The sequence below is a fragment of the Carcharodon carcharias genome, chromosome 13 (assembly GCF_017639515.1).
Source record: "Carcharodon carcharias isolate sCarCar2 chromosome 13, sCarCar2.pri, whole genome shotgun sequence".
Classification (NCBI taxonomy): domain Eukaryota; kingdom Metazoa; phylum Chordata; class Chondrichthyes; order Lamniformes; family Lamnidae; genus Carcharodon; species Carcharodon carcharias.
The window spans coordinates 104775750-104802721 of NC_054479.1; the positions used below are offsets into that span (position 1 = coordinate 104775750).

At 38.3% G+C, this 26972-nt stretch overlaps 1 protein-coding gene across 4 annotated transcripts; it reads right to left on the minus strand.

The window, feature by feature from the left end:
* Positions 1-801: 801 nt before the first annotated feature.
* Positions 802-26972, minus strand: LOC121285968 (inhibitor of nuclear factor kappa-B kinase-interacting protein-like). 4 transcript variants are annotated; one of them, XR_005944857.1, is made up of 4 exons: positions 26501-26972; positions 23553-23670; positions 11523-13800; positions 1838-1877 (listed from the first exon to the last, which is right to left on the minus strand). XR_005944857.1 is itself a non-coding variant. In XM_041202959.1 (3 exons), the coding sequence occupies exons 1-3, from the start codon at positions 26689-26691 to the stop codon at positions 1119-1121; spliced, it is 1068 nt and encodes a 355-aa protein (XP_041058893.1). In that variant the 5' UTR covers positions 26692-26972; the 3' UTR covers positions 802-1118. The 4 variants fall into 4 exon arrangements, 3 of the variants coding, with proteins under 3 accessions (XP_041058893.1, XP_041058895.1, XP_041058894.1); XM_041202959.1 differs by lacking the exon at positions 11523-13800 and having other exon boundaries at positions 802-1877; XM_041202961.1 differs by lacking the exons at positions 11523-13800; positions 26501-26972 and adding an exon at positions 23956-24679 and having other exon boundaries at positions 802-1877.

The following is a 26972-nucleotide window of genomic DNA, read 5'->3' on the forward strand; positions in this document are numbered from 1 at the left end:
AACTTACATTGAAGTGCAGTGACTAGATAACGTAAGTAATTTCAGCAATGAGAGTCAATTAAAGGTAATTTAAAACTAATTCTAGAATAAACACATCTCTTTTAGGTGCTAAAAATAAGCAAGTCGATACACTGCAAGTATCTAATCAATGACACTGGTACATAAAAGATTAAAAATAACATTGTGCAAATCATTACTCTGCCACCATTTGGCAAAGTCTTAAATATTATTCCACAGGGCACTACAGAACCAAATATTCCAGTGTCTTTCAGCTGTTGAGTTCCCAAGCTCAACCACATTATTCTGAGGAAATACTAAACAATATCAGGCACTCCACCACAAGCGTAAGCTGAAAACTATATTAGCCTCAACCATGCTTATGCAACTCCAGTCCAGCTGGGTTGCTTTACTTGAATGGTGAATGATACTGAACAATCCAAGTAAGATAAAGAAAGTATGCTAAAAAAATCATCGACAAAAGCATTGGCAAAGGGATTGCATTATGGAATACGAGTGGACAAACGCTGGACATATTGTCTGAAATTTCTCTCACTGCAGTTTTAGTGGAGATGCCAACACAGTTGTCTTAAAATTTCAGTTTGAATAATGAAAGAGGAATTTCAGATGAATACATTAAGTGTTATGCTAGGATGTCATGGTTCTGTTTTAGGGTCATTATTTATTATCTTTCTACTATTATACACATGTATATTTTAACCGTACTTCTAAACATACCTGGTAAAATTCTTCAAGTAAATCTTTACGACTCAATGATACTGCAGCATCAATGAAACACTTGTAGCAATACAACATAAAACATTTTATTTTTAAAAAGAAACATAATTTGTTCTAAAAGTATATTGCATCATGTGAATTCCAACCCCTGCTTCCATCTGAGGAAATGTCACTTGTTTGCGTTTCCCGCATCTGAGTTTATCAGCATCAAATAAGAAAGAGGATTAAATATTTTGTAACACAATGCTCGCCATACTGCAACACAACTCCAGTAATAATAGAAAAAAAAAGAACCTTGACAAAACAGCAAATCAGATTGACAACTTTAGATAATTGTACTTAAAATCTCCAATTTCTTATCTTGTTGTAAGAAAAATCTATGATCACTGACCCATAGTAGTGACCTGACTTCGTCGATCTTTTGCACCATTATTGTCATTTGCATTAACAGTGTAGTTAGCTAATTCTTTCCTTAAGTTGGCAATTTCCTCATTTCTTCTCAGTAAATCTGAAGAAATTTGACCAATCCTTCCAATGAGATCATTCACTTGTGGCTCGAGGAGAGAGAAACCCTTTCTGAGGCTGTAAACTTTAGGTTTAAGGTCATTGGCAAACATAATTGCTTTAATAAGTTTAGCTCGACTATTTTCCAGACTTAAAAGTCTGTCGGAAAGTTTAGTATCTTCAGCCTTAAATTCCGACAACTTCTTCTGTAGTGACTCAATTCTTTCTGTATTTCCAGATATCAAATTCTTAAGTTGGGTGACTCTTTCAACACTGGTTGCAATTAAGTTTCCTATGTTGTGAATGGCAGTCTTCTCTATATTAGTCACCTTCTTTTCCAGTTCATGCAAAGAATCTTTCAGCAAACTAATATCTGAATCCAGACCAGATATCCGCCGAATGTCAGTTCTGATACCAGAAAGTTTTGTGGTGACATCACTTGATATTTGAACTGTATTCTTGTCTATCCTTTCAATGGTATCAGAAAGAGAAACTAGCTTTTCATCCAACTCATTTCTTTTCTCTGTGATGCTGGATGACCATATCTTCATTTTCATGATTTCCATCTGCAGGTACTCTACTTGCTTCAGCAATGAATGGTCTTTAAGTTTGCTCATAATTTCTTGTGCACTTTCACACTGCATAGACAGAGAAACAAACCGCTTCAGTGATTGTACATTAAAAATAAAACTGAAAATTTACTTATTTTGAGTATTTGTTCCTTTATTATATAAGCACTAATAAGTATAGAACATCTTATCACATTTTTCAAGAATATCTCAAAATGTGTTCATAAACAATTAACTACTTTGAAATGTTTCGACTGTTATAATGTCAGATGGGGAGGTGGTAACATAGTGGTATTGTCACTGGCTAGCATTCCAGAGACTCAGGGTAATGCTCTGGCAGATTGGTGAGATTTAAATTCAATCGAAATCTGGAATGAAAAGTCTGATGATGACCATGAAACCATTGCCGATTGTTATAAAAACCCATTTGGTTCACTAATGTCCGTTAGGGAAGGAAATCTGCCATCCTTACCTGGTCTGGCCTATGTGTGAGTCCAGGCCCACAACAATTTGGTTGACTCTTAAATGCCCTCTGAACAAGGGCAATTAAGGATGGGCAATAAATGCTGGCTTAGGCAGTGATGCTCACATCCCATGAAAGAATTTAAAAAACGCAGCAATCATGTCATCCATTTTGCCCACAAGTTCCCATAAACAGTAATGAAATAAATGAACAGTTAATCTGTCTTTAGTCTATGTTGGTTGATGGAGAAATATTGGCTGAGAGAACACCTTGCTCTTCCTCAAATACTGCCATGGGATATTTAAAAACCATCTTAGTCACGAGTGCAAGCACTCACATGTTATCGCATCAGAAGGACAATGCAGCATCTCTGTTGTACTGGAATATCAGCCTAGATTATGCACTCAGCTAATGTGATTCCTATATTTAAGAAGGGGGACAAAACTTGCCCAAGGAATTATAGACCAATCAACTTAACATCAGTGGTGGGAAAAATAATTGAATCTTGATTAAAGGAGAGAATAGAAGAACTTGTGGAAACAAAAAATAAAATAATGAATGGTCAGCATGAATTTCAAAAGGAAAAATGTTGCTTGACCAACCTTATTGAGTTTTTTGAAGAGGTAAGAAAGGAGATAATGGTATTGCAGTTCTTGTAATTTATCTAGATTTTCAAAAGACCTTCAATAAGTTGCTCCATGATAGTAGACTAATGATTAAGTTCAGGAAATGCAGAGTCAGGGGACAAGTGGCAAAATGGATTGCTAGTTGCCTTCAAGACAGAAGCAGAGTCTGGGAATAAAGGATGGTTATTCAGAATGGCTGTTCCATAAGGATCAGAACTGGGATGACGCTGTTCACAACTTACATTAACAATTTGGACTTTGGAATCAAAATCACAATTTCTAAACATGCAGATGACACCAACTTGGAGAGGATAATCAACAATGAGGAGGACTGCAACAAATTACAAGTGGACATTAATAGACTTGCAAAATGAGCAAATAACTGGCAAGTGAAGTTCAATACAGGTAAATGTGAGGTAGTACATTTTACTCAGAAGATTAGGGAGATAAATTCTTATTTGTAATGTGCAAATATAAGTGGGATAGGGGAACAAAGGGATCTCAGAGCACAAATACACCGATCACTAAAGTTTCGCCACAGGTTAACAAGCCCATAAAAAAAGCAAGCCAAGTCCTCAACTATTTTTACTCGACAATTTTTAGAGCGATAGAATTGAAAAATAGGGAAGTATTGCTGAACCTGTATCGAACTTCGGTTGGATCACGTTTGCAGTTCTGGTCGCCGTATGATAAAAAGTATTTAGAAGCACTGGAGAGGGTGCAGAAAAGATTTATAATGATAATGCCAGAAATGCGTGGGTACACATAACAGGAAAGGGTTGACAGGCTGGGTCTCTTTTCTCTTGAAATAAGAAGGCTGAGGGATAATATAACAGAGGTATTTAAAATTTTGAAAGGTTTTGATAGAGTGGATTTAAAGAGAATGCTTCCTCTTGTGGGAAAACCATAACCAGAGGTCATTAATATAAGATAGTAACCAAGAAATCCAATAGTGAATTCAGCAGAAACTTCTTTAGCCAAAGAGAATGTAGAATTCACTACTACAGGGAGTGACTGAAGTGAATAGCATAGATGCATTTAAGGCAAAATTAGACAAGCATATGAGGGAGAAAGGCATAGAGGGTTAGGATGATAGATTTAGATGAGGAAAAATGGGAGGGGGCTCAAGTGGAGCATAAACAGCGGTATGGACTGGTTGGGTTGAATGGTCTGTTTCTATGCCATATACCTTATGTAATCCTATGTAAACTCTGGACTCTGATTCTTCAAGATGAGAGGGCTATCTATGCCAAGCTAACACACATTTAAGTTATACAAATAGTATACTACTGCCAAACAATTAGATATCAAAACTTATCTTACTCTACAGCTGCCTTTGTGAATTGTTACTTACACAATGTGCCATCATTAATATGGAATTACTGACTCAAAGCATTTTTGTCTAGCATTAAAACAGGAATCATTCTATTACACATGAATTGTTAATTATACATTTACTTAAATAAAATCTCAGTATAAAGATACACAATGCTGTTCATAAAACCAGCTATGTATAAAATTCTAAATAAACCAATTGTTATTCTTAACTATGTTTTAGGTAAATTTACATCACAATGGATCCTGTTTTAGGTCATAATGTCCTTAGGTTACAGAATGTCAACAAACCTCACATTACAAATAATCAAAACAGTTGTGCATTCTTGGCTTGGTTATTACGTATTTTTTAATCCAGGTAGTAACTTGCATTTCTAACTGTTTTATTCCAACACTTTAGCTTCTCCTTGCATTTTCAATTTTGTTACATTGCTGCAACACTTCATCAGTTAGCAGTCGGAAGAAGTGCTGAAGGGCTAAGCAAGGGACAAAATGTGACATAGAAACAGGCGTAGGCATTTAGATCCTCACGCCTGTTTCACACTTCAATGAAATCATGGCTGATTTCTGACTTAAATCCATATACCCACTTTTACCCCATATTCCTTAATTACTTCAGTTAACAAAAATCTATCAATCATAGATTTAAAATTAACAATTGATCTAACATCAAATGCCATTTGCGGAAGAGAGTTCCAAACTTTTACCACCTTTGGCGTGTAGGAGTATTTTCTGATTGCACTTCTGAAAGGTCTGACTCGAATGTTTGGCATATGGCATCTATTCCTAAAGTAATTAACCAACTGAAATGGTTTCTCTATATCTGTTTCTCTTAATATCTTGAAAACTTTGATCAAATCACCCTTAAAATCTAAATTATAGGAAAAACAACTCTAGTTTCTGTAATCTTTCCTTGGAGTCCAGGTATTGTCCTTGTAAATGTACGCTGCATTCCTTTCAAGGCCAATACACCCTTCTTAAGATGCAGTGCCCAGAACTGATCACAGTACCCAAGGTTTGGTCCAACTAGGGCTTTATACAGCTGTAGCATAACTTCTATCCCCTTGTATTCTAGCCTTTTAACTTTCAAGCCCAGCATTCTATTTGCCTTACTGATTATTTTCTGTACCTCTTCATAATATTTCAATGATTAATGCAGATGGACGCCTGACTCTCTTAGCACCTCCACTGTTTCTAGCTCTTAGAAAGTAGTCTGATCTTTCCTTTTTAGGTCCAAAGTGGATGACAACACGTTTGCCTTCGTTGAGATCCATTTATCTATAGTTTTGCCCATTCAGCTAATCTATGAATATCTCTTTGTAATTTTATGATTCCATCTGCACTACCTACAATGCCATTGTCATTGTGTCATTGGCAAACCTGATTACTTTCTACCCCGCCATCTATATCATTAATAAATAGTGAATAGTTGAGGAACAACACAGACCCTGGTTGGACGCCACTGGTCACATCCTGCCAATTACAGTGTTTATCCATTCTCCTAACTCTGTCTCCTGCCACTCAGCCAATTTCCTAACCTGGTCAATAATTTGCCCTTAATTCCATGTTCTATCATCCCATCCTTAATTATAGACTCTAGCAATTTCCTGATAACAATATTAGGCTTACAGGGTTATAGTTCCATGGTTTTCTCTCTCTCACTTGAATAGCAAAGCAACAGGTTCAATTTTCCAATCTAAAGGAACAGTTACCATATCAAGAAAACTTTTGGAAGATTATAGTTAGGACAGCTGCAATGTTCTCACCTACTTCCTTTAAATCTTGGAATGAAAACCATCTGGTCCTAGGAAGTTGTTACTCTTTATCTGCCATTATTTTCTTCATTATTGTTATGCTGCTTACATGCCTCAAAGGGATATGGGGAGCAGGCAGGAAAGTGGAGTTGAAGCCCAAGATTTACCATGATTGTATTGAATGGTGGGTGAGGCTCAATGGACCATATGGTCCATAAAGGTAATTGTGGAAGTATGAGCCAAATGGCATCAGGACTCACAACTCAAGCTAAATATCATAAGAACACTTTCTAAGAGAAAGATTAAACAAAGAGAAATAATTCAATCCTCCTGTAATGCGCTGCGTCATGAACAGGTAGAATCTGGATTCGATCGTACATCAGGTTCCCATCAAGGAAGATTCAAATAAGGTCCAAAGTTGCCTCAAAGGGAGAATCTATAAAGGTAATTTGATTTTAGTGTTTTCTTTGCAATTACCATAACTACATTTTCTATTGAGACATCAACTGGAAATATTCAGTGCATATATTGCTGCTGATTTTGGAATCAATTAACAATATTACTGGACTGGTAATCGAGAAGCCTGGACTAATAATCCAAATCCAAAGAATGTGAGTTCAAATCCCATCATGGCATTTTTAAGAATTTGAATACAGTTTAAGAAAAAATATGGAAATAAAAGCTGGTTTCAATTAAAGTGACGGTGAAGCTGTTGAATTGTTGTAAAAACCCAACTTATTCACAAATGTCTTTTAGGGAAGGAAACCTATCATCCTTACCCAGTCTGGGCTTTATATGACTCCAGTCGCACACCATTGTGGCTGCCTCTTAACTGCCCTTTGAAGTGGCCTAGCAAGCCAATCAGTCCGGGTAACTAGGGATAATAAATGCAAGTCTTGCCAGTGCCTGAGAATGAATGAAAAAGAAGAAAATGTGCACCGCAAAATTAAGCTTGTGTTAAGCTTGAAACATCACAATCTGTTATGTTCTGAGAACTTTGTGATCTCTTATGTGGGCATGAAAATGCTACCAACAGCATTCTTTCAAAATAATGTTTAAAAAGATACAAAAACAGGAAGTGCTGGAAACAAAAAGCAGGTCAACAGCGTCTGTGGAGAGAAGAGACAAGTGAACATTTGGGGTTGTAACATTCAAACTGAAAAATTGTAGAACTGAGCAGTACTTAAACAGGACCGGAACAAAGGGAAAGAGCAGGAAAGAAAATACGTCAAGAGAGCAGAAGTATGAGTAGAAAAACATGAGACACTTCTATACCCCTACTTAATTCCAGATCATCCCAATGTCAGAATCAAGGATGTTAACACAGCGGTTGGGAAGGGGCTGGTGTGGCTTTGAAGTTGGGAAGCCTGGAAAAATGGGTTTCCCTCAAATCCTGCTGAATTTAACAGCAGACCCTGATAACCACTTTTTGTCTCCGTTTGCCAGCCATAGCAGCCATGAGAGGCTGACTGGACGACAGGCAGGTCGGGATCTGGCACCAGGCTGCAACTGGGAAGTGAAGAGTAGGGAGGGACGGCTACGGGAATGCAGAGCCTGGGTGATTGGTGAGGCATGTGGGGGGAAGATGGGGAAGGTGGTGGTGGAAGACCAAAGTCTGGAAACAGATTGTAGGCTGGATTAGGGGCGATTGGAACCTAGAGTCAGGCCAGGGTCAGGAAAGATCATAGACCACATTGGAGGCCAGAGAAAGGGGCATACGGCAGGATCTTTGGTGACTGTAGAGGGGGAAATCCGAAGCCTTGTGGAGAATGTAGGCCAGATCAGGATGGGGAGGGGGTGGTGTTGTAATATGCCTTTAAGGGATAGCAGAATGCCATCGCTTTCAGGGAAGTGTGGCATGTGATCCAGCCTCAGTTTCACTTCAGCCCAGAACAGACAGCACACACAACTCTGCAGCTCTGATGTCCTTAAGCTTTCTATCCATGTATATATGTTTACATGTGCCTAGAATTAATAAATGGACACACAACGTGTTTGCACAATCCCTTATGAGTGATTGGTGCTTTCTATATCTTCATAACACACATGACAGGTGCTGGAGGCAAGATTGAAAGGGTTGGTGGGGAGAGGGGAGGTGAGAGGTTGGAAGGATTGGAGGTGTCCGATTGTGGGACACTGGCATAGCCAATATACTAGATCCAGCAGGTAAGTGGAAAGACACTTGTCTCCTGAATCCAACAGTCCTTGCCTCTCTTTAGTCATCTGATTCCCCGAGGCGCAGAAATCTCAGCCAGCCAACGTCAAATTTAAAATGGTGGCTGAATATAAGGCACATGGCCTCATTATATTACTTAAATTGACAACCCACTTCCTGCAAGCAGGTTGGTTTCCCATCCCCATTTTTTAATGCTCTAATAGTTTGCAGTTTTATAATTGCGCCTAATTTTGGAAAGAAATTTGTTAAACTGTTTTCGCTTTTTGAAAAACCTGTGGCATTTGTTGATTATTTTGTCTGTCCAAGCTGAGTGTGAGAGTGCAGCAGAGATCTGCTGAGTACAGTAGATGCATCATAGCTGCAATAACTATCAATGTCTTTAATAAACTTACAAATAGAAAGTGGTCTGGTTGCTAACGAAAACCGTTCAGGACTGTTGAGTGAGAAAATTGGACAAAAATACCCTGCCACAAGATGTGCTATTTCTCCTGTAATACTGTTATAAGTAATACAGCACATGAACAAGAACAAGGCACTTTCAGAAAACTGCTCTAGGAGCATTATATTTTCTCACATGACAATGAGGTGTATTTCTGGTACATTCAATCAATAGAAATGGTCCATTACTACTCTATGAATAGTTAATTTCCACTGATTTCACTTTTAATGGGTGTAGTTGTCCCTTGCTGGAACATATCTGACAGAGCAGGTTACACATGGCTTTCAAACTAGCAGAAATACAGGACATTTCATAGCCAGCAAACTGACATGTAGAATGAATAAGAAATTAAGTATAATATTTAAATCCCCAATCAAGGGCAGTGTATTTCACAAGTGACAAAGTCAAAAGCCAGCTATATAGGTCTTCTTCACTACTGGGAAGACCGATCAAATTAAACAACTTCCTCCTTCAGATTCTCCTTCAAGTAATTTCATGAAAAATAAATTTACCTTTTAGCGGAAGTCTATTTTTTTCCTCCCGTATGGCCACTTCTTCCCCAGAATGGTTTGTAGTGAGCATTTTGACATAACATCGCTGGTTAAGTGGTTGTGGAAGAATATGTATGGTTATTGTAGGAAGTTCAGGTGGCTTGTTTTACTTGGGTTCAATAAGTACAAGAGTGAATGGTTGAATGAGTCCACTTATTCAGTAAAGTGTGCAGAGATTGGGAGTAAGAAAACTACTATCAAGTTAGGGTTTAGAGTGAAGCACAGAAAGAGTTTAATTGCTCATCCTGTACAGACAGGAAACTGGAACACAGAGTCCTTAGTGGTGTTACCGACATGTGCAAAGCCAGTTCATGGTTTTCTCAGTTTTCAATTGTTGATGGTTTGTGAAAGTAGTGGTGATTCTCACATGAATTCCATGTCCCATGTGGAAAAAACAAATGTTATTAATGTGTAATATGTTAGGGCAAGAAATATTTCCACAAGTGCTGCACTCTCCCAGATGGATTAAGCTTAAACTTATGAGTGAAGATAGTGCTTGTGTTACATGGCTGGCTATGATAAATATACTTTTCTGACTTTGTAATCCCAGTGGAGAATCTCGCCAAGTTATTTTTATTTTTCTATTATATTTCTTCTCTCAATGTAGAAAGGGACTTTCTTCACCTAAGGGAAAGGCTGTATTGTTCCTCTGAGCTTTCTGCTAAAGCCTCTATTTTGCTGACTTTTCATTTGCTCCCCAGGGTAACTTGGTTAATTGCTGAAGCCTCTCACAATTTGTATCTATAGGCTGTGTTTAATGTGGGAGTTCCTGCAACTGAAATTCTGCAATTCCAATTCTGTAGCATGGTGCAGGGATTGAGTGTAGGATGTAGAATATCCTTCAATGCAATAATAATCATGGTGGCATGTAGCATTGGGAATTTGGGGTCAGGGCCTGTAGGAATCCACTGTAGAATCCCCCCCCCCCCGCCCCCCTGCCAACCACCACCAACCACCTGTGTTTTTTTTTTGCCTGGACTTTGTTCTGTGACCAAGACTTGCTCTGTTCAGCTCCTCCTCAATACAATTGTATTGCCGACTGTACCTACAACTCTATGTCTGCTTGCAATCAGTATTGAGAGTATCTGAAGTCATAATCAGTAAACCAACTGAACAGGAGTTGAATATGAAGATTCATTCTAGTTTTCCAATGGTGAAAGCAGATTGATATTTCCGGCTTCTAAAGTAATTCTACTTCAATTTTATTATCATAAAATAACTTGACTTTGAAAAAGGTAATCCATTATTCTACATGGTGGTGTACTTAGAAACCTACTTGGCTATTTGCCTTGATATAAAATGTGCAATATCAAAAAAAAACCAATGGAAGTAATCATTGAATGTTGGTGTAAATAAAAGGGAGGTATTTTTAATTGTCTGACATAGAATGATGAATTGACAGTCTTTAGCTGCTGTTTAGAGCACTGCACCCTCTCCACACTCCTGTCCCTGCTGAGCAGGGAGCCCTTCTGCACTTTGCACCTGCGCAGCATCCACATGCTCATGCTGCATAATTTGAGCTTGTTGCAGAAACGAGCCTGAAGGTACTGAAGATTCTCTCTATTTGGGGTAGCTGTGTTTAAAGAGGAAGTAAGTTCCATTAAATGTCCTTTATATTTCAATAAATATTTGGAGAAAACAGGTAATGAGATGGTTGGGTTCATTTTGATTTCTCAAAAGGAGATTTCAAATTTTGCTTTGGTCTCAGCTAAAGAAATTGTTCCAATGCTCAGTGTGAGCATGTGGTACAGTGACAACAGAATGGAGTTCTGTGAAACCCAGATAAAAATTTCTGTATAAACTACTGTAGACTGTTATGCTTGGTTAATGTTTTGAGAAATAGTTGTGACAATATCAGGCATAATTAAAAGAAATAACAATTCTTCAAGTAATCAATCTAGAATGAGTTTGTATTTTGACAGACACAACTGACTTGTAGAAGCTTTACAGGACATAGGTTGTGTTACTAAACACACTGAAATGTACTATTAAAAGTTGCAAAAACTGTACTATAGCTATAGTGTTAATGTAGCCTGTTTTTGCAAATGTGTTATGCAAATTCAATTCAAATTCAATGCTTGCTTAGGGTTTGCTGAATGGAATAATTGTTACATAGTGGTTATTTAGAATATGTCTCTTATTAACTCAAAGTCACCACGCCATTTGGTACATACATAGAATAGGATGCCATTATTTACTGCACAGGACAACAGGTTATTTCATATAATTGTGTAATACCGCAGTTCCTGATGAAAGTTTCCTATATGCTTTCTCTGACTTACTGTCGTACATTTCTCTTTTTAAAAAATAATTCCATCTTAATTTAGAGCTCCTATGGTCTTCTATTGTAAAATATATTTATTTTCTTACACTTTTTATATAATCATGCAGTGTGAGTAGTGTCCTGGACTCAGCCATGTTTGGCTGCTTCGTCAATGAACTTCTCTCCATCATAAGGTCAGAAGTGGGGATGTTTGCTGATGATTGCATCATTTGCAACTCCTCAGGTATTGGCAGTCCATGTCCATATGCAGAAGACTTGGAAAACACTCAGCAATGTTGTGGCCCTCCCGCTGTGTCCACACCCCATAGAAGGAGGCAGCTGCACAGTGTGAGGGTGGATTGAAATTTAAATGATACCAGCAGAAAATGGCAAGGCTGCTGTTCTTCATCGCACAGCCTTGCTGTTGAGCGTGGAATTTGTGAAGACAGTTGTCTCTAATTGCCATGGGGTTCCCGCCTCAGCCACTCCTCTGGTGCTGCTGGTGGCTGCAGAGCTCCCCTGACACTACTACTGCTAGAGCCTCAGTGGGAGCTGCTGGCCTCCCTTAAAGTGGGAAGCACTGGCCTGAGCTCTCACCTCAGAAACCCCCAATCAACCTTCCCTAATTGGGCAGCAAATATGGAGGCAGCCTGTTGTTTGGCTGCCACCCCTAATATTGTGCCATAAAGCACATTGCAGACACGAACTGGGTCAAACTTGGAAAATGCCCCGACGTCAGAGAATTTTAAAAGTTTGGAAGATTCCATCCTCAATCCCTGAAGGATTAATTTAACTTTGTGCTTCTGATCTGCCTTTTAATTGAACTTTTCCAATTATATTAAATAGTTAATCTAAAGTCACCCCTCAGAGCTCACTATACTTGAATTTCTCTAAAAGGCATGGATGCAATTGCACACACGAGTTGCTTATCACAACAAACACATCCTTCAAATTGCCGCCAATGTTTCATTCAGTGGAGACGTCATCACTGACGTAAAATTAGTAATGTATCTATTCTGTGAACAATGGCAGAAAACAAATATTATGATTTTTATTTTAGAAAATTACAAATTGTAATGTTTCCTCAACTCTCACCTTAGAACTGAGCCAACACAGCAATTTGCACTTTCGTTTAATTTTAGTTAAAATGCTGTGTGTGAAAAAGTGTTAATTATGTTGATTCTAAATCACTGTAAATCACCTTAATTACATATTGAGTGAGAAAAATATTAAAGCGTTGGTGTATGTTAGATCAACTCAAAATCTTAATTCACCAGTGACCTTTTAAAAGCTCTTCAAAGACTCTAATTTTCAGCATCTATAAAGCTTTTTTGCATTAATCCAATGCAATCTTCTGCGTTGCGCCATTACCAATGATGCTTATCTTGCAGAAGTCGGAAATGTCCTGTCATTTCTTTTACCAGCAGTTGAAGCACAATAACCAGCACTTGATGCAGATGATTACGTTTGCACCAAGAGAACTTTACTTTTCCCAAAAGCAAAGCTAGAATGTATCAAACTGTGCCTCTTGCATATCACTGTTCAATTACACTTGTGCACGCACTATAATGGAGCATTTAATTGTAGAATGCTTCTTCAGGACTCTTGCCTTTTTCTTATAGTTCTATTATGTCCCATTGCAGTAACTTTCATGGTATTCAGGTTATTTATTGGCTTTTAAATGGTATTATCAGACAGTAACAGTTCCAGCTCTTTTTTTATATCTAATATCTCAGTTACGACTTTTAGCATGTTATCCTCCAAGTTAAATATCTGGACAGTCATGTCATCCATTTTCTTTTCAGTGTTAAGGAGATCACTGGATACCTTAAGGATGGAATGGACACCATCATCAATTGATGGAAGATGCTCTTGACATTCTTTAAGTTTAGGTTCATACTCAGTCAGTTTTTCTACTAACTCTCTATCCTTTGAAATCAAATTGATCTGTTGTTCAACTAATCTCTCAATGGTTCTTGTATTCCAGTTTGCTTGCTTTTCAAGGCCACCTAAATCCTCCTCCTCTTGTCGCTTGATTGCCTTTGTATTTCTTATGGTGCTCACTTCTAAATCTTCCATTTTTTCAGTGAGATCCTTTACACCTTGTTCAACTGTATTAATTTCTGATGATATTTTGTTATGCATGTTCTTTGACTCTGACTTCAAGTTTGCAATCTCACTGTTTATTTCATTTAAGCTTTGTTTCCAGGTATCTGAAATATTTTGGAAGTTCTTATTGACATTCTGCATTTTTCTTGCTATTGTCTGTTCTTTATTCTGTAAGCTAGTCATACTGCTACGGAGTTCTGACATCTCCTGTTCAAAGAGGGTCATGACCGAACTAGATGACAGTGCTTTCTGCAGGACTTCTTCTGATGAATCCAGCTGTATCCACAACACAAAACAGGGGCAGATCTACTTAATCAACAATAAAAGTTTGACCAATTTCATTCTAAAATAAATGGTAAATACACTTCTTGCTAACCTGCATACCTCTTTTTTTTTAAAAAAAAATTGTATTTAAGACATTGTCCTAGAAATTTGTTTAGGCTTATTGTAGGGCTCAGAATGGGCAACACGCTCAGAGTGCACAGCAGAAGCCAGGGATATCAGAAATAGGGCCTTATCTTAATTTCCAGTGAACTGAGGGCATCCATTGGCCCTCCAGAGGCAGTTCATCAGTGTTTGGAACTCCAGTTTGGGTCAGCTTCTACAATGGCAGAGGCCCTCAAGTAGGTGGTGGGAGAACAGGAAGGGGCAAACGCAGTTGTACGTGAGTGCAGGAAGGGACACAGTGTTTATGTTTTTGGAGCCAGCCTCCAATCATGTGATTAAAGACCATTCATTAGGCCACAGAAGTCCATTCATTAGACCACCGTGATGAGAGTAAAAACAACCTGCTATGGTGTTGTGTGCAATGTTCCAGATTCCCTGACCTGCCATTTTTGAAGATTCCATCTCACACACTATTAGGCTTACACAAACACTAATGTTCCAGTAATATAGTTACTCTAATAGTATATTAGCAAGAGGTTATGGTTAGCTTTATCACTATAACATTAATTTTACACTACAAAAACAAAATAGGTATTAACATGGTACAGTGTATGATGGTAGTGATCTTTCAATTGTGACCTCAGATTGAATTCAGCCCAGACCAATGGAGCAAAAGCCTCCTCTGTCTGCTAGCTGTAGAGGTCCATTACAAAACGGATTTGGACAGTTTCATATGCAGTTCCTAAAAGGCAGTGGCCCAGTTATAAACATTTATTGGCATCAAATTGGCAAACTCACTTAGACAGGCTACAAGATAGTGGATGCTGGAAAACGATAAATGACTGCTCCTCCTCTAAGGTTGCAGCATATTTTCAGGGCAGAGTAGAAGGAACTTTATTCTCTATAAAACTACTTTGTATCTCTACCTGCATTAACTATCTTTTGATGAATAAGTGTCTCATCCTTCTTGCTGCATGAAAGGGTTATATTTGTAGATTATACTTTGATAAAGAAAATTATGCTTTGTATATTCAGATGTAAAAAGCTTGCTATGTGATTTCTACTTTATTTCCTTTTTTAAGTGTGATATGAAAATCAGAAAGATATCTGTCAATCAACAGTTTTCAGATATGGTTGGTGAATCATCAAATTCTTTTAACCAGAAAGAATCTCTCAACATGAGGTACTGCAGACACCACTGGGCCCATTCCCCTCTGATCAAAAATCACAGATAATTTCCCTGCCTTCTGCATGAGAATAATCTTGCAATATATTCCCAATAAAAGTCAAATAGACTCAAAACTGTTGTATTCCTTTTTTCTTTGTTACTTATGGCTTGAAACAGTTTTAGGTCATTGGTTTTGGCTATTGCTGGATGCTCAACAAGATACTAATCTTTCATAAGCCTTAGTCAAAAAATTAGCTTCTGGGAAAATATGCACCACACCATAAAGAATAAAGCAGGAGTTGTGGCATATGGAGTTGAGCCTTTTATTAAACAGTGACTATTCCTAAACTTAAAGGTGAATAAGGTAAGTATTACAAGAGAATGAAAGACCAAAAGACATTACGGGCAAATTCATTTGACTAACGCAAGTGGAGCAGAGAAGACTTGCCTTCATGGGGCCAAGTGCTTAGCACAGCTCTTCAAGTATTCATCACTTGTGAAGTTTCTAATAGGTTCTCCCAATTGCTTGCCATGGCTTCAGCAGAAACAACACTTACACATCCATCTGGAGTCTCCATATATCTTCCAAAGTTACAGCCGCAGATCGAGGGAACCCGAAAAAATTCTCGCCTAAGTCTTTATCAGCAATGAAGCAAAGACTTTTTACAAGATGTGTGGATTGCTCCAGGTGGCTTTTCTGATAAATGGAGTGCCAATTATCTGATCTTATTCCAGGTGAATGGAAGAAATTTTCCCTGTCTACGTTTATATCGAAGGGAGGAGTGTGCTTGCTTTCACCCATTACAGCACATTTTCAAAACAGAAATATAAAATTAATTACACTGAAGTAGGGCTGGAAATTAGATAGATCTTTTACAACTCCACACTACTGATCAGGTTTCTTAATTGCACCAGTCCATTTCAGAAGTTTCAGTATTGACCCAGATTTGAGACATGCATTGCCAAAGGATAAAAGATACTTGCCAGCAACATGAACTGACAAAACTATCCAGCAGAAGTCTCTTTGGTCACTACGGATGAACAGGTATGTGTAATAGACCCTTGTCAAGTGATTAATGTTGTTTTGATTACCTCTTTTGGAAAAGAAATGGAGGAAAATCTGAGAGCAGAATTTCTGCTTAACTTTCCTAAACTCCCACTCTAACCTTGTCAAAAACCCTGCAGAAACAGCATTACTGCACCACTTCTTACACCACTTCTCCAAGGTTCCAATCAAAGTTATGGCAGCAGATCAGTCAAATCACTGTGAAAGTTCTGGGAAATGCTTCCAAAACTGAAGAGTTCAAAGATTATGGACATAAATAGTGGGTCTTAAATCTTAATGGGAAAATGGCAAGACTAATTGGCAGGGCTGAATAATATCAACTTTAACATTTAACTGTCATAAAGCTATTAATGTATATAATATTTTGGAAAATATTTTTCTTTTAAAATAGAGGGTTAGTGTGCGGGTATGGCTTAATTGAATTAAAGACAGCTAATCTGGGTGCTTTCATATGGACTAGTTTGAGTTGTAAACAGAGATATGGCATGCATTTGTATTTTTTGACTAGAGCATTCAAGTGGGGTGAAAACTTGACGCCTTTCTAACAGATACCAAGCCATATGTTTATATTACTAATAAAATTGTTACGAAGAAAGAGGTTTCATTGTTAAAAGGTAATGTTCAAAGAAACTGGTGATACAATGAGAATTTGAATTCAATCAGTGGTAGTAGGTATAACTTCAGTAGTTTTCAGGTGTGCAGGCAGAGACAATGTAAAATTAAAAGGCAGCTGCAATCTTCCAGCTGGCTCCACAGCGAAAGGAACCTCATTTTGAATTTGTAAGGTGAAAATGTTTTGCCTGGTGTTTTGGTTAAGTCTATGGGTTGTTGTTACCTTAATGGAGGTTAGTTTGGGAACTTGTTAAAAGTTATGGTCGTGGTAATTTGTAGCCAAGTGCATATATATTTTGACCTGTGTAAATCAATAAAATGTTTCACTTAGTTTAATGTCAAACCTCGAGAACCAGTGGTCTAATTCCAGAGTTTAGAGTCGCATCTCAAACATAACACTTAAAATTATTGATTATGACAGTTGTTTTAAGTTTCCCTCTGGGATTTTTAAACAACTCCGCTTTACCAACTGCATTGGTCATAACAATTGGGGGCTGTGCCAGGATAAATTATATTTCTAATTCCTCGTTTGGTTAGGAATTGGTGGATGCGGGCGTTAAAAATAGAGACAACATTTGCAGCTCTTAGGGAAGTCATTCTTTTGGAAGGATTTAAAGATTCAATCCCTTCAGTAGTGAGAACTCATGTGGAGGAACAGAGGGTTGATTCTGTAAGACAAGCAGAGATAGCTGATGATTATGAGTTAGTTCAGAGAGCTAAACCTTTTTCTGTCACTATTTCAAACAGGAAAAGGATAAAAAGTGGGAAAGTGAAAGGAAGGTAGGTAGTCAGGGAATAGGACTAGCTGGAAGTTCCCAGGAAGGTGCTGAAGGCAGAAATGACATTCGAAAATTGAGGTGCTCTCATTGTAATAAAGAGGTACACACGAAGTCAGTGTGTTGGAAATTGCAGGACAAATCTGTTGGAATTATTAGGGTAAGAAAAGCTCTGGATGTAAAAGTACTGTAGGTTCTGAGGTGAAACAGGGAAAATCAGTGAAAGATAATGAAGTGGGAATGTGTTCACAGTTTACTCAAGAGAATTCTGGGGAGCAGGTCACAGAAATGTTTAAAGACTTTGTATGTGAAGGGAAAGTCTTTCCATGTGTACAGGGTGGAGTAGGTAAGGATGTTAAAATATTAAGAGAAACAGGGGCTAGTCAATCCTTAATGTTCTGGGATAGTGATATTTGTTGTTCAGAAGGAGCGTTGCAGGAGATGGTAATAGTAAGTGGGATTCATGGAGGTGCTAAATCTATTCCGTTGTGGAAGGTAAATTTAAAGAGCAAATGGAAGACAGGTGAAGTTATCGTTGGAGTGGTGGAAAAATTGCCCACTGAATGGGTTCAATTTATTCTGGGTAATGATATAGTTGGATCGCAAAGGTGAGTGATGCCTATGGTAGTTGAGCAGCCTGTAGAAGTGTTTTCAACAGAAGTGCTACTGAAGGAACATCTTGGATCGTTTCCTGATTGTGTTATAACAAGATCAAAGGCCAATCGGGAAGAACAAAATAACCAAGATAAGCAGGCAGTTCAAAGACAAGAAGGTGGTGTCGAAATCCAATTAGCTGGCACTGTATTTGATAACACTGTTCAGGAGGAAGGAATGCAGGACAGTTAAGTTGAAGTATTTAACTCAAAGAAGTTAGTGAAGTTACAAAAAATGATTTGCAATTAAAACAGTTATATCAGAAAGCTTATTCAGAAACCGAAGCAAAATGTATTCCAGTATGTTATTATCTTTGAGGGAATATATCAATGAGAAAATGGCGATTGGATTACATCTCAGCAAATGAAAGCTGGAGGGAGGTGCATCAGATTGTTATCCCATTAGGTTATAGAAATGAGATTCTGAGGATTGCTCATGAAATTCCAATGAAGGGACATTTAGGAATTATGAAAACACAGGAAAAGGTACAGAGGTATTTTTTTGGCCAGAACTGCATAGGGATGTAGTCAAATTCTGTAGAACCTGTCATATACATCAAGTAACAGGAAAATCACAGCAAGTGATGAAAATGAAAGCAGATAAGACAACTAAAATTTGCAGCTTTGTTTCTGGAGAGCAAGTATTAGTTTTGGTACCAGTACTAAGGGATTCCTTAAATGCAAGATTTAGTGGGCCTTATAGGATTGAAAAGAAATTGAGTGAAGTAAATTATTTAATAAATATTCCAGATAGAAGAAAGAAGCTGAGGGTGTGTCATGTAAATATGATTAAAAAGTACTTTGACAGGAAAGAGGAACAAAAAGAGATGTTAGTGATGGTGGATGGTGAGAAAGAGGTAGAAGTAGTGCAGGACTCTGAAATTAACTTTCCTCTAATCAAATTGGATAATGAGGGGATGCTTGAAAATTTAAACGCAATATTGAATTACCTTCCAAGCAAGTGTCAAAGTGATTTGGAAAAGTTATTGCAGTTACACAAACCTATTTGTGGAAATAAGTTGGGAAAGACACATTTAGCTTTACATGATATAATCTTCAGTAAGGCAACAACCTTATAGATTAAATCCGGCAAAGTTATCACAAGTACAAAAATAAATTGATTTCATACTTCAAAATGATATCATTGAGTCTGGTTGCAGTAACTGGAGTTCGCCTGTTGTACTGATACCAAAACCAGATGGAGCACAAAGACTGTGTGTGGACCATTGAAAGGTGAATGCAGTGACAAAAGTGGATTCATATCCCATACCACGGTTGGAGGATTGTATTGAGAAGGTGGGACAAATCAAAATTTATCACAAAAATTGATTTGCTAAAAGTATATTGGCAGGTACCATTGTTGGAGAGAGCAAAGGAGATATCAGCTTTTGTAATGCCAAGTGGACTATATTAGATTAAAGTCATGCCATTAGGTATGAAGAATGAACCTGCTACATTTCAAAGACTGACAAAGTAATTGCAAGTCTAAACAATTGTGCGTTTTATATTGATGATCTAATTGTTTTCAGACAGATGTGGGGGGAGCATTTATCGCATCTGGAAGAATTATTTACTCAGCTACAAGAAGTTAATTTGGTGCTAAACTTGGCTAAAAGCGAATTTGCAAAAGCGCAAGTTACGTATCTAGGCCATGCCATTTGACATGGTAAAGTGGCTCCGAGAGATGCGAAAGTCAAGGCTATCGTGGATTTCCTAGTATCTATAACAAAAGAAGTTTTGAGATTTCTGGGCATGAGTGGGTTCTACCAGAAACTTGTACCAAATTTTAGCCAAGTGGTTGCTCCACTGACTGAACTATTAAAAAAGAACACGAAGTTTCAATGGACACTATCAGAATGCATTTGATAGTTTGAAAACTGTATTATCTATGACACCAGTCTTGGCAGTACCCAATTATGCCAAGCAATTCAAGTTGGCAAGCGATATAGGCATTGGGGCTGTACTATTACAAGATGACGACACTGGAATTGAAAAACCAAGAGGGTATTTTTCAAGGAAACTGAATGTACAACAAAGAAGATATTCAATGGTCAAAAAAGAAACTGAGTTTGGTGTCAGCACTGCAGCATTTTGAAATTTATGTTGCAAACAATTCATCAGAAACAATCATTTATACAGACCATAATCCTTTGAAGTTTTTGGACAAATTTTGTGACAAAAGTGCAAGGCTTTTCTGATGGAGTCTATTGTTGCAACCATTTAATCAACGTATTATACATATTGCTGGAAGAGAAAATCCGTTTGCAGATGCATTTTGAAGAGTTTGATGCTTAAAGGAAATTGGGACATTTTTAAAAAAACATGGACACTGAGCTGGAGTGATTTCTGTTGATACCAAGGACTCGTAGATATGTATTATGTTAATGCATGCATCTGGTAATGTAATCGTGTAATAAGTATAGGAGATAGTGTGAGAAGCTGTCTTTTAGAATTCATTTTTTGATAAGGAGGGGAACGTCATGAAGCTATTAATGTATATAATATTTCGGAAAATATTTTTCTTTAAAATAGAGGTTTAGTCTGCATGTATGTCTTGATTGGATTAAAGCCAGCTAGTCTGGGTGAATTGATGTACTCGTTTGAGATGTAAACAGAGAGATAACGTGCATTTGCATTTTTTGAAGAGATCATTCAAGAAGTGGGGTAAAAACTTGATGCCTTTCGAACACATACCATGCCATATGTTTAGATTACTAATAAAATTGGTACTATGAAATGGATTTCATTGTTAAAAGGTAAAGTTCAAAGAGACTGGTGAATTCAATCAGTGGTGTAGGTATAACTTCAGTAGTTTTCAGGTGTACAGGCAGAGGCAAAGTAAGATCAGAAGGCAGCTGCAAGCCTCCAATTGGCTCCACAGTGAAAGGAACCTCATTTTGAATTCATAAGGTGAAAATGCTTTGCCTGGTGTTTGGTTAAGTCTATGTGCTGCTGTTGCCTTAATGGAGATGAGTTTGGGAATTTGTTAAAAGTTATGATAGTAGTAATTTGTAGCCATGTGTATATATTTTAACCTGTGTAAATTAATAAAAATGTTTCACTTAGTTTAATGTAAAACCTCGAGAACTAACGGTCTGATTCCAGACTTTAGATTTGCATTTCAAACATAACACTTAAAGTTATAGGTTATGACAGTTGTTTAAAGTTTCCCTCTGGGATTTTTAAATAACTCCGCTTTACCAACTGCATCAGTCACAAAATAACTTCTACTCAAATCTTCATTTTAATTCTTTGCGATCAGGCAGATATTTCATGATAGTTTAGTAAAATTGCCTACAGGTTATTCACCTCTATCAGCAAGTTAAGTTAGTCTGAGAGAGGCTAAGGTAATGTCAGAGTTGTGTATGGATTATTTGGGAGAAAGGTTCAATTGAACTAAAACTCCTTTTTGTGCAATATTTTTTCATATCATTAGGCACCAGGAAGTCATGGCTTCATCCTTTATAATCACGTACACAACTATACAAAACTACAGCTAGACTATACATCTTGCATTCTATTGTATTCAATTATAAAGTCGTTTTACAAACTCAATTAAACAAACATAAAAAGTGAAATGTGTAGCAAAGATACTATCTCAAATGAATCACCTTTAAAAAGAATTCCAAGCTGCCTTAGTTATAATTATTTGATGCCAAATGTATTTTGTTTGTGGATCTTTAGTAATGAATCTGGCAGCCATTTTGCACAAACAGCAATCATTGAACTTGAAAGTAATTTATTGGAGATGTGTTTTGAGATAACTCTGGGAGGCAGAAAAAAGTATGATGAACATGCAAGTCTTCGCTGCTTAGAATATATAAAGGAATTTATCGTTCTTCAAGATATTATTAATAAAAAATGGTCTCACTTCTTGGAAAAATTATAACAATAGCAAAGCATCTAAACTAAAATTGAATTTAAACAGAAGTATTCATGCTTTATAGAAACAGAAATAAAGTCTTAATCTGCAGGATTCTTTATGGGCTTCTTCACTCATTTCCTTGATTTGTTCAGTGGGTGTAGGCTACACAAGCAAGGCCATATCCATTGCCCAACCTTACATGCCGCAAAAGGGCAGTAGAAGATTTCTTCTATATTGATGGAATTGCTTTAGAGGGTACCACGTGTAAAGCACAGATTGTGGAACTGGAGTCAGGTCGTGGTGGTGAATCTTGTTCCTTAAAAGACCATTACAACAATCCTGAAACTATTGTGTTGACTTCTGTGATGAAAGTTAAATAATTTTTATCATATTTTTCTGGTTTATTGTGAAGTAAGTTTATGGGGGTATGTATAGTTGGCTCTGTCTGTACGATTTAATTCCATTTGGGAGCTTTCAATCATCAAAAGGAGCTAGGTGCTTGACATGTGATGAGTAAACATAGATGCTGGCTTAGCATGTAAGGTGTGAAGGGAATTTGCATTTTTATATAAATGAAAGGATTATATGGTTTTCAAAGGGATCTTAGTTTGTTGACAACTAGCCAGAGAAGTAGGGCTAAGGAGTGTGTTTATTTTTCCCAAAGGTTACTGACAATATTGGCAACATGAATGTTTTTATGTTATGAGGAAGATACAGTTTCAAAGACACATGAAACAATAGAATTTACATATTAAAAAGAGAGAAACATATATAAAGGAGAATGAAAGTTTATGTAGAAAAAGGCCATGTAAGATCTAACATGAGTATGTGAAATTGCCTTAATGAAGTCTTCAGCCATCTGTGCATGAGTCCGCTATGTAACGAAACTGAAATTGGGGAAAAGCCATTTGGAATTCCACTGCCAATTGTGTTAACTTGCTAGTCTGTTTCAAATCTAAAATCTATTTTGGACTGTTGCCCCAAAGGGGGTGTAACTGGGGGTCAGGTTAATTAGTAATTTTAGGAGTTATTATCGTGGTAAGTAATTGTAGTCTTATGTATGTATTTGAAATCTTTTACATTTTGTTAATAAATATTTTAATTTAATTTTTAAACCCTCCAAAAGTCTTGGTGGACTTATTACTTCTGAGTTCAATGCACATATCTTCTCGTAATAAATACAAATTGCAAAACTGTTCTGATAGCGTGACCAAGTTTCCCTTGTGGATTTGGTCTGCCTGGCACATATCATCTGCCACATCATAACACTTCTGATTCAATCAAGCCCACAAATTAGCAGATGTATCAAATTCAATTTCACAATTTGTCGGGATTTGATGTCAGGAATTTTGGTTTACCAACACAGGGTCAGATCCACTGTGCTCACAGTGAATATTGAGTCTCTTAACTAACTGTAAGAAAATTTTAAAAAGAATTCATGTTTAGTCTACTATGCACTTTTTTGCTAAACTTTTGGCAGCAGGTGCTTGATCGCATTTACCTTTTTTGAAACTTTGCTTAATTCATCTTCTAGGGCCTGGGCAGCTACAGATCTCATGTACAGTTGCTGGTACTTTTGTTCCACCTCAGCAAACTTAGCTGACTGCTGGTACATGAGCCTGCAAAAAAAAATTGACAAGTTTCACAATTTTGAACTTATTCCCAATTCTGAACCTACAGCTCCCAGCCAACAGCAGCTAAAGGCCAATCATTAAAAACATCCAGGTGATTACATTTTTAAAACATTCAAGATATAAGCTATCAGTTTTACATTCATACGACTGAGGGAAATACAAGCAGCTAGCAACACGTTATACTGCCAGCTCCTCACCTCTTGAATTTTTTCACTGAACAAGAAAAACATTGTCATAAAAAAAATTGCCGTAGGAAGTGGCATTGCTGACCTAAAAGTGCATTACATTTTGGTTAGTCACTTTGAGGAAGTCATCAGCCAATACTTCAGTTTTCAATGTGCTGCAGTATAATTCCAACCTTGGCAAGGAAGCCACTTTCAAGGCACCAAGTAACTGTGTAGGAACTTTTTTGGTGAGTAGTCTACTCCATCATCTCATGATTGTTATGGGAAAAAAGGAATCCAGACGAACACAGAAATACTTATCAGTTCTTGCAGCATGTGGGGACAGAGAAACAAAGGTAATGTAGTTTAAAAAAAAGGGTCACTAGCCTAAAAGGTTAACTCTGCTTCTCTCTCCATAGATGCTGTCTGGCCTGTTGTGTATTTCCAGCATTTTCTGTTTTTTATTTCAGATTTCCAGGATCCACAGTACTTCTTGTATCAAGATACTGGACACCAATAGAATGGGAATGACTCCATCTTCCCTGGCCTGAGAGTGATGCAGAGCTGAAAGAAAAGCTTCTTGTTGGCTACTCTCACAATCCAATTACATAGGTACCGGTTTCAAAGCGTGACTTGCAACAGATACACAGGCTGTAGAAGTGTGAGAAAAGTATGCAGATGTTCAATTAAAGCACGGAAAGCATTGCAAAACACGTTTCTGAAATGTATCCATCCAAAGTTCCTTCGTCAGCTCAACTCTGGCAAAAGCAGAGTTTATGTGATGTTCCAATGATGCTACCTTCCAAAACGGTGCTTTTGACATGTCTTCCTTTTTCCTTAACTGAGGGTCTCCCCCACTATGGTTGACAGGGGCATCATCTTTGTCCAACCCATCTCTGCACCTCTGCCCCCACCCCTTCCCCTCCCTCCCAGAACCACAATAATGTCCCCCTTGTCCTCACTTTTCACCCCACCAGCCTCCCCATTCAAAAGATCATCTTCCACCATTTCTTCCAACCCCAGCATGATTCCACCACCAAACACATCTTCACCTCATTCCTTGGGACAGTTGCCTCCAGGACACTTTGGTCCATTCCTCCATCATCACCAACTCCTCATCCCTCTCCCATGGCACCTTCCCAAGCAACTGCAGAAGCTGCAAAACCTGCCCCTTTACCTCCTCACCATCCAAGACCCCAAACACTCCTTTCAGGTGAAGCAGCGCTTCACTTGCACCTCCTTCAATTTGGTCTACTGTATTTGCTGCTCCCAATGTGGTCTCCTTTTCACTGGGGAGACGAAATGCAGACTGGGTGGCCGCTTTGCGGAACACCTTCCGTCTGTCCACAAGCATGACCCAGACCTTCTTGTCGCTTGCTAGTTCAACACACCACCCTGCACTCGTGTCCACATGTCCATCCTTGGCCTGCTGCAATGTTCCAGTGAAGCCCAACACAAGCTCGAGGAACAGCACCTCATCTTCTGATTAGGCACTTTACAGCCTTCTGACTTAAATATTAAGTTCAACAACTTCAGACCATGAACTCTGTCCTCTATCTTCACCCCCTTTTAATCCAATTTTTAATTTTCTTCCCCCTAACCCTCCCACGGGGCCATCTGTCACTTGTTCCTATGGTTTGCTTTCATAGAGCACTGACCCTTAGTTTGCTAATAACACATTCTGCTATTTTACCTTTATGTCACCATCAGCACTTTCTTTATTCTTTAACACTACCATTAACATTCCCTTTGTCCATGACATGTTTGTCGACTTTCTCCTTAGCTCCCACTTATCCCCGACCTTCTATTTTAAGAGAGGGTGGGCTCTCTCAAACAGTATTAAAGTATTAAATCCATCACTTTTCTACTTCTCTTTAGCCCTGAAGAATCATATGCACTTGAAACGTTAACTCTGTTTTTCTCTCTCCCAGATGCTCCCAGACGTGCTGAGTTTTTCCAACATTTTGTTTTTATTTCAGATTTTCAGCATCTGCAGTATTTTGCTTTTATATCTGAGTTGATGGAACACGGGGTTCACATTCCGTGCGGTCCAAGGCGTCAACCTCGCAAAAACGGGTTGAACATGGCCACGTCCACAAATCTGCTTCGAGGTCCTTTCCGGGAAGATGACAGATTATTCTGGGGCGTTTACAAATATTTTGCCGTCTTCAGCACACCCCCCCCCCCCCAAACTAGATTCTACTTATGTTTCATCATGTTTTGGGGTCAGGAATTTAATGAAAAATATCAGATTTCTCTTGTGGCCCCCACACTAAATTGGACGACATAAGCCACCTTATAAAACCCATATCGAGCTCAATTCCGCTAAATTGTTGGTAAATCGTAGTCCATATTCTTGGCTGTATTTTTTTAAAGAACACACAGAACGGATTTTAAAATACTTTCAGCTCGTTTGAGCTGTCAGTCTAGCTACATTTTACACTGCCATTAAGATCCTTGAGTTGGTGATTAAACTCTTAAAAACTTTTTTTTAAATGATCTTTTCAGTTCCTTCAGCATCTGGGATAAAATAATTGTTCCGAAGCATTAAATCTGACAGTAAGCACCCGGGGGTCGGGCCACAATGATGACTTTACGAGGACGAAGGAGACAAAAGGGGTGAGCGCCACTTTCGGCCGCCTTTCCCTTACCCAGCGAGTGCCGCGCTGGCGAGCAGTGAGAGCAAACACAGTGCATTCCTCACGCCGAGCGGCCGGCAGCATCGCCCGCCCTCGGGCTCCTGATCTTCCGACACCTTCCCTTTCACAGCCTGCTCTCTCACTCCGTCGCTTTGCTTGCTGGCAGCGACGTTTTTCTTCCTCTGCCTCGCTTCACTGGACATCTCGCAAAGTCGAACTCTCTTACAAATCTTCCCGCACAGACCCCCGAGCTCCCCTTGTCAAAGAGGCCCAGATGCTCCGTTCAAAACTTCCGAAGAAATCTCTGCCCAAACTCCACTGTTGGCGGGGATGAGGGGACCTCGACCGACACCGCCCACCGTCTCATCCGCTAAAGATGGGAGTTACTTTTATTTGCCTTTACGAGTTCCCTTTGCGCGACCGCCAACAATATATTGTTTGTTGGTCGTGGCAACAGCGTAAGCGTATGAAGAATAGAATGGAC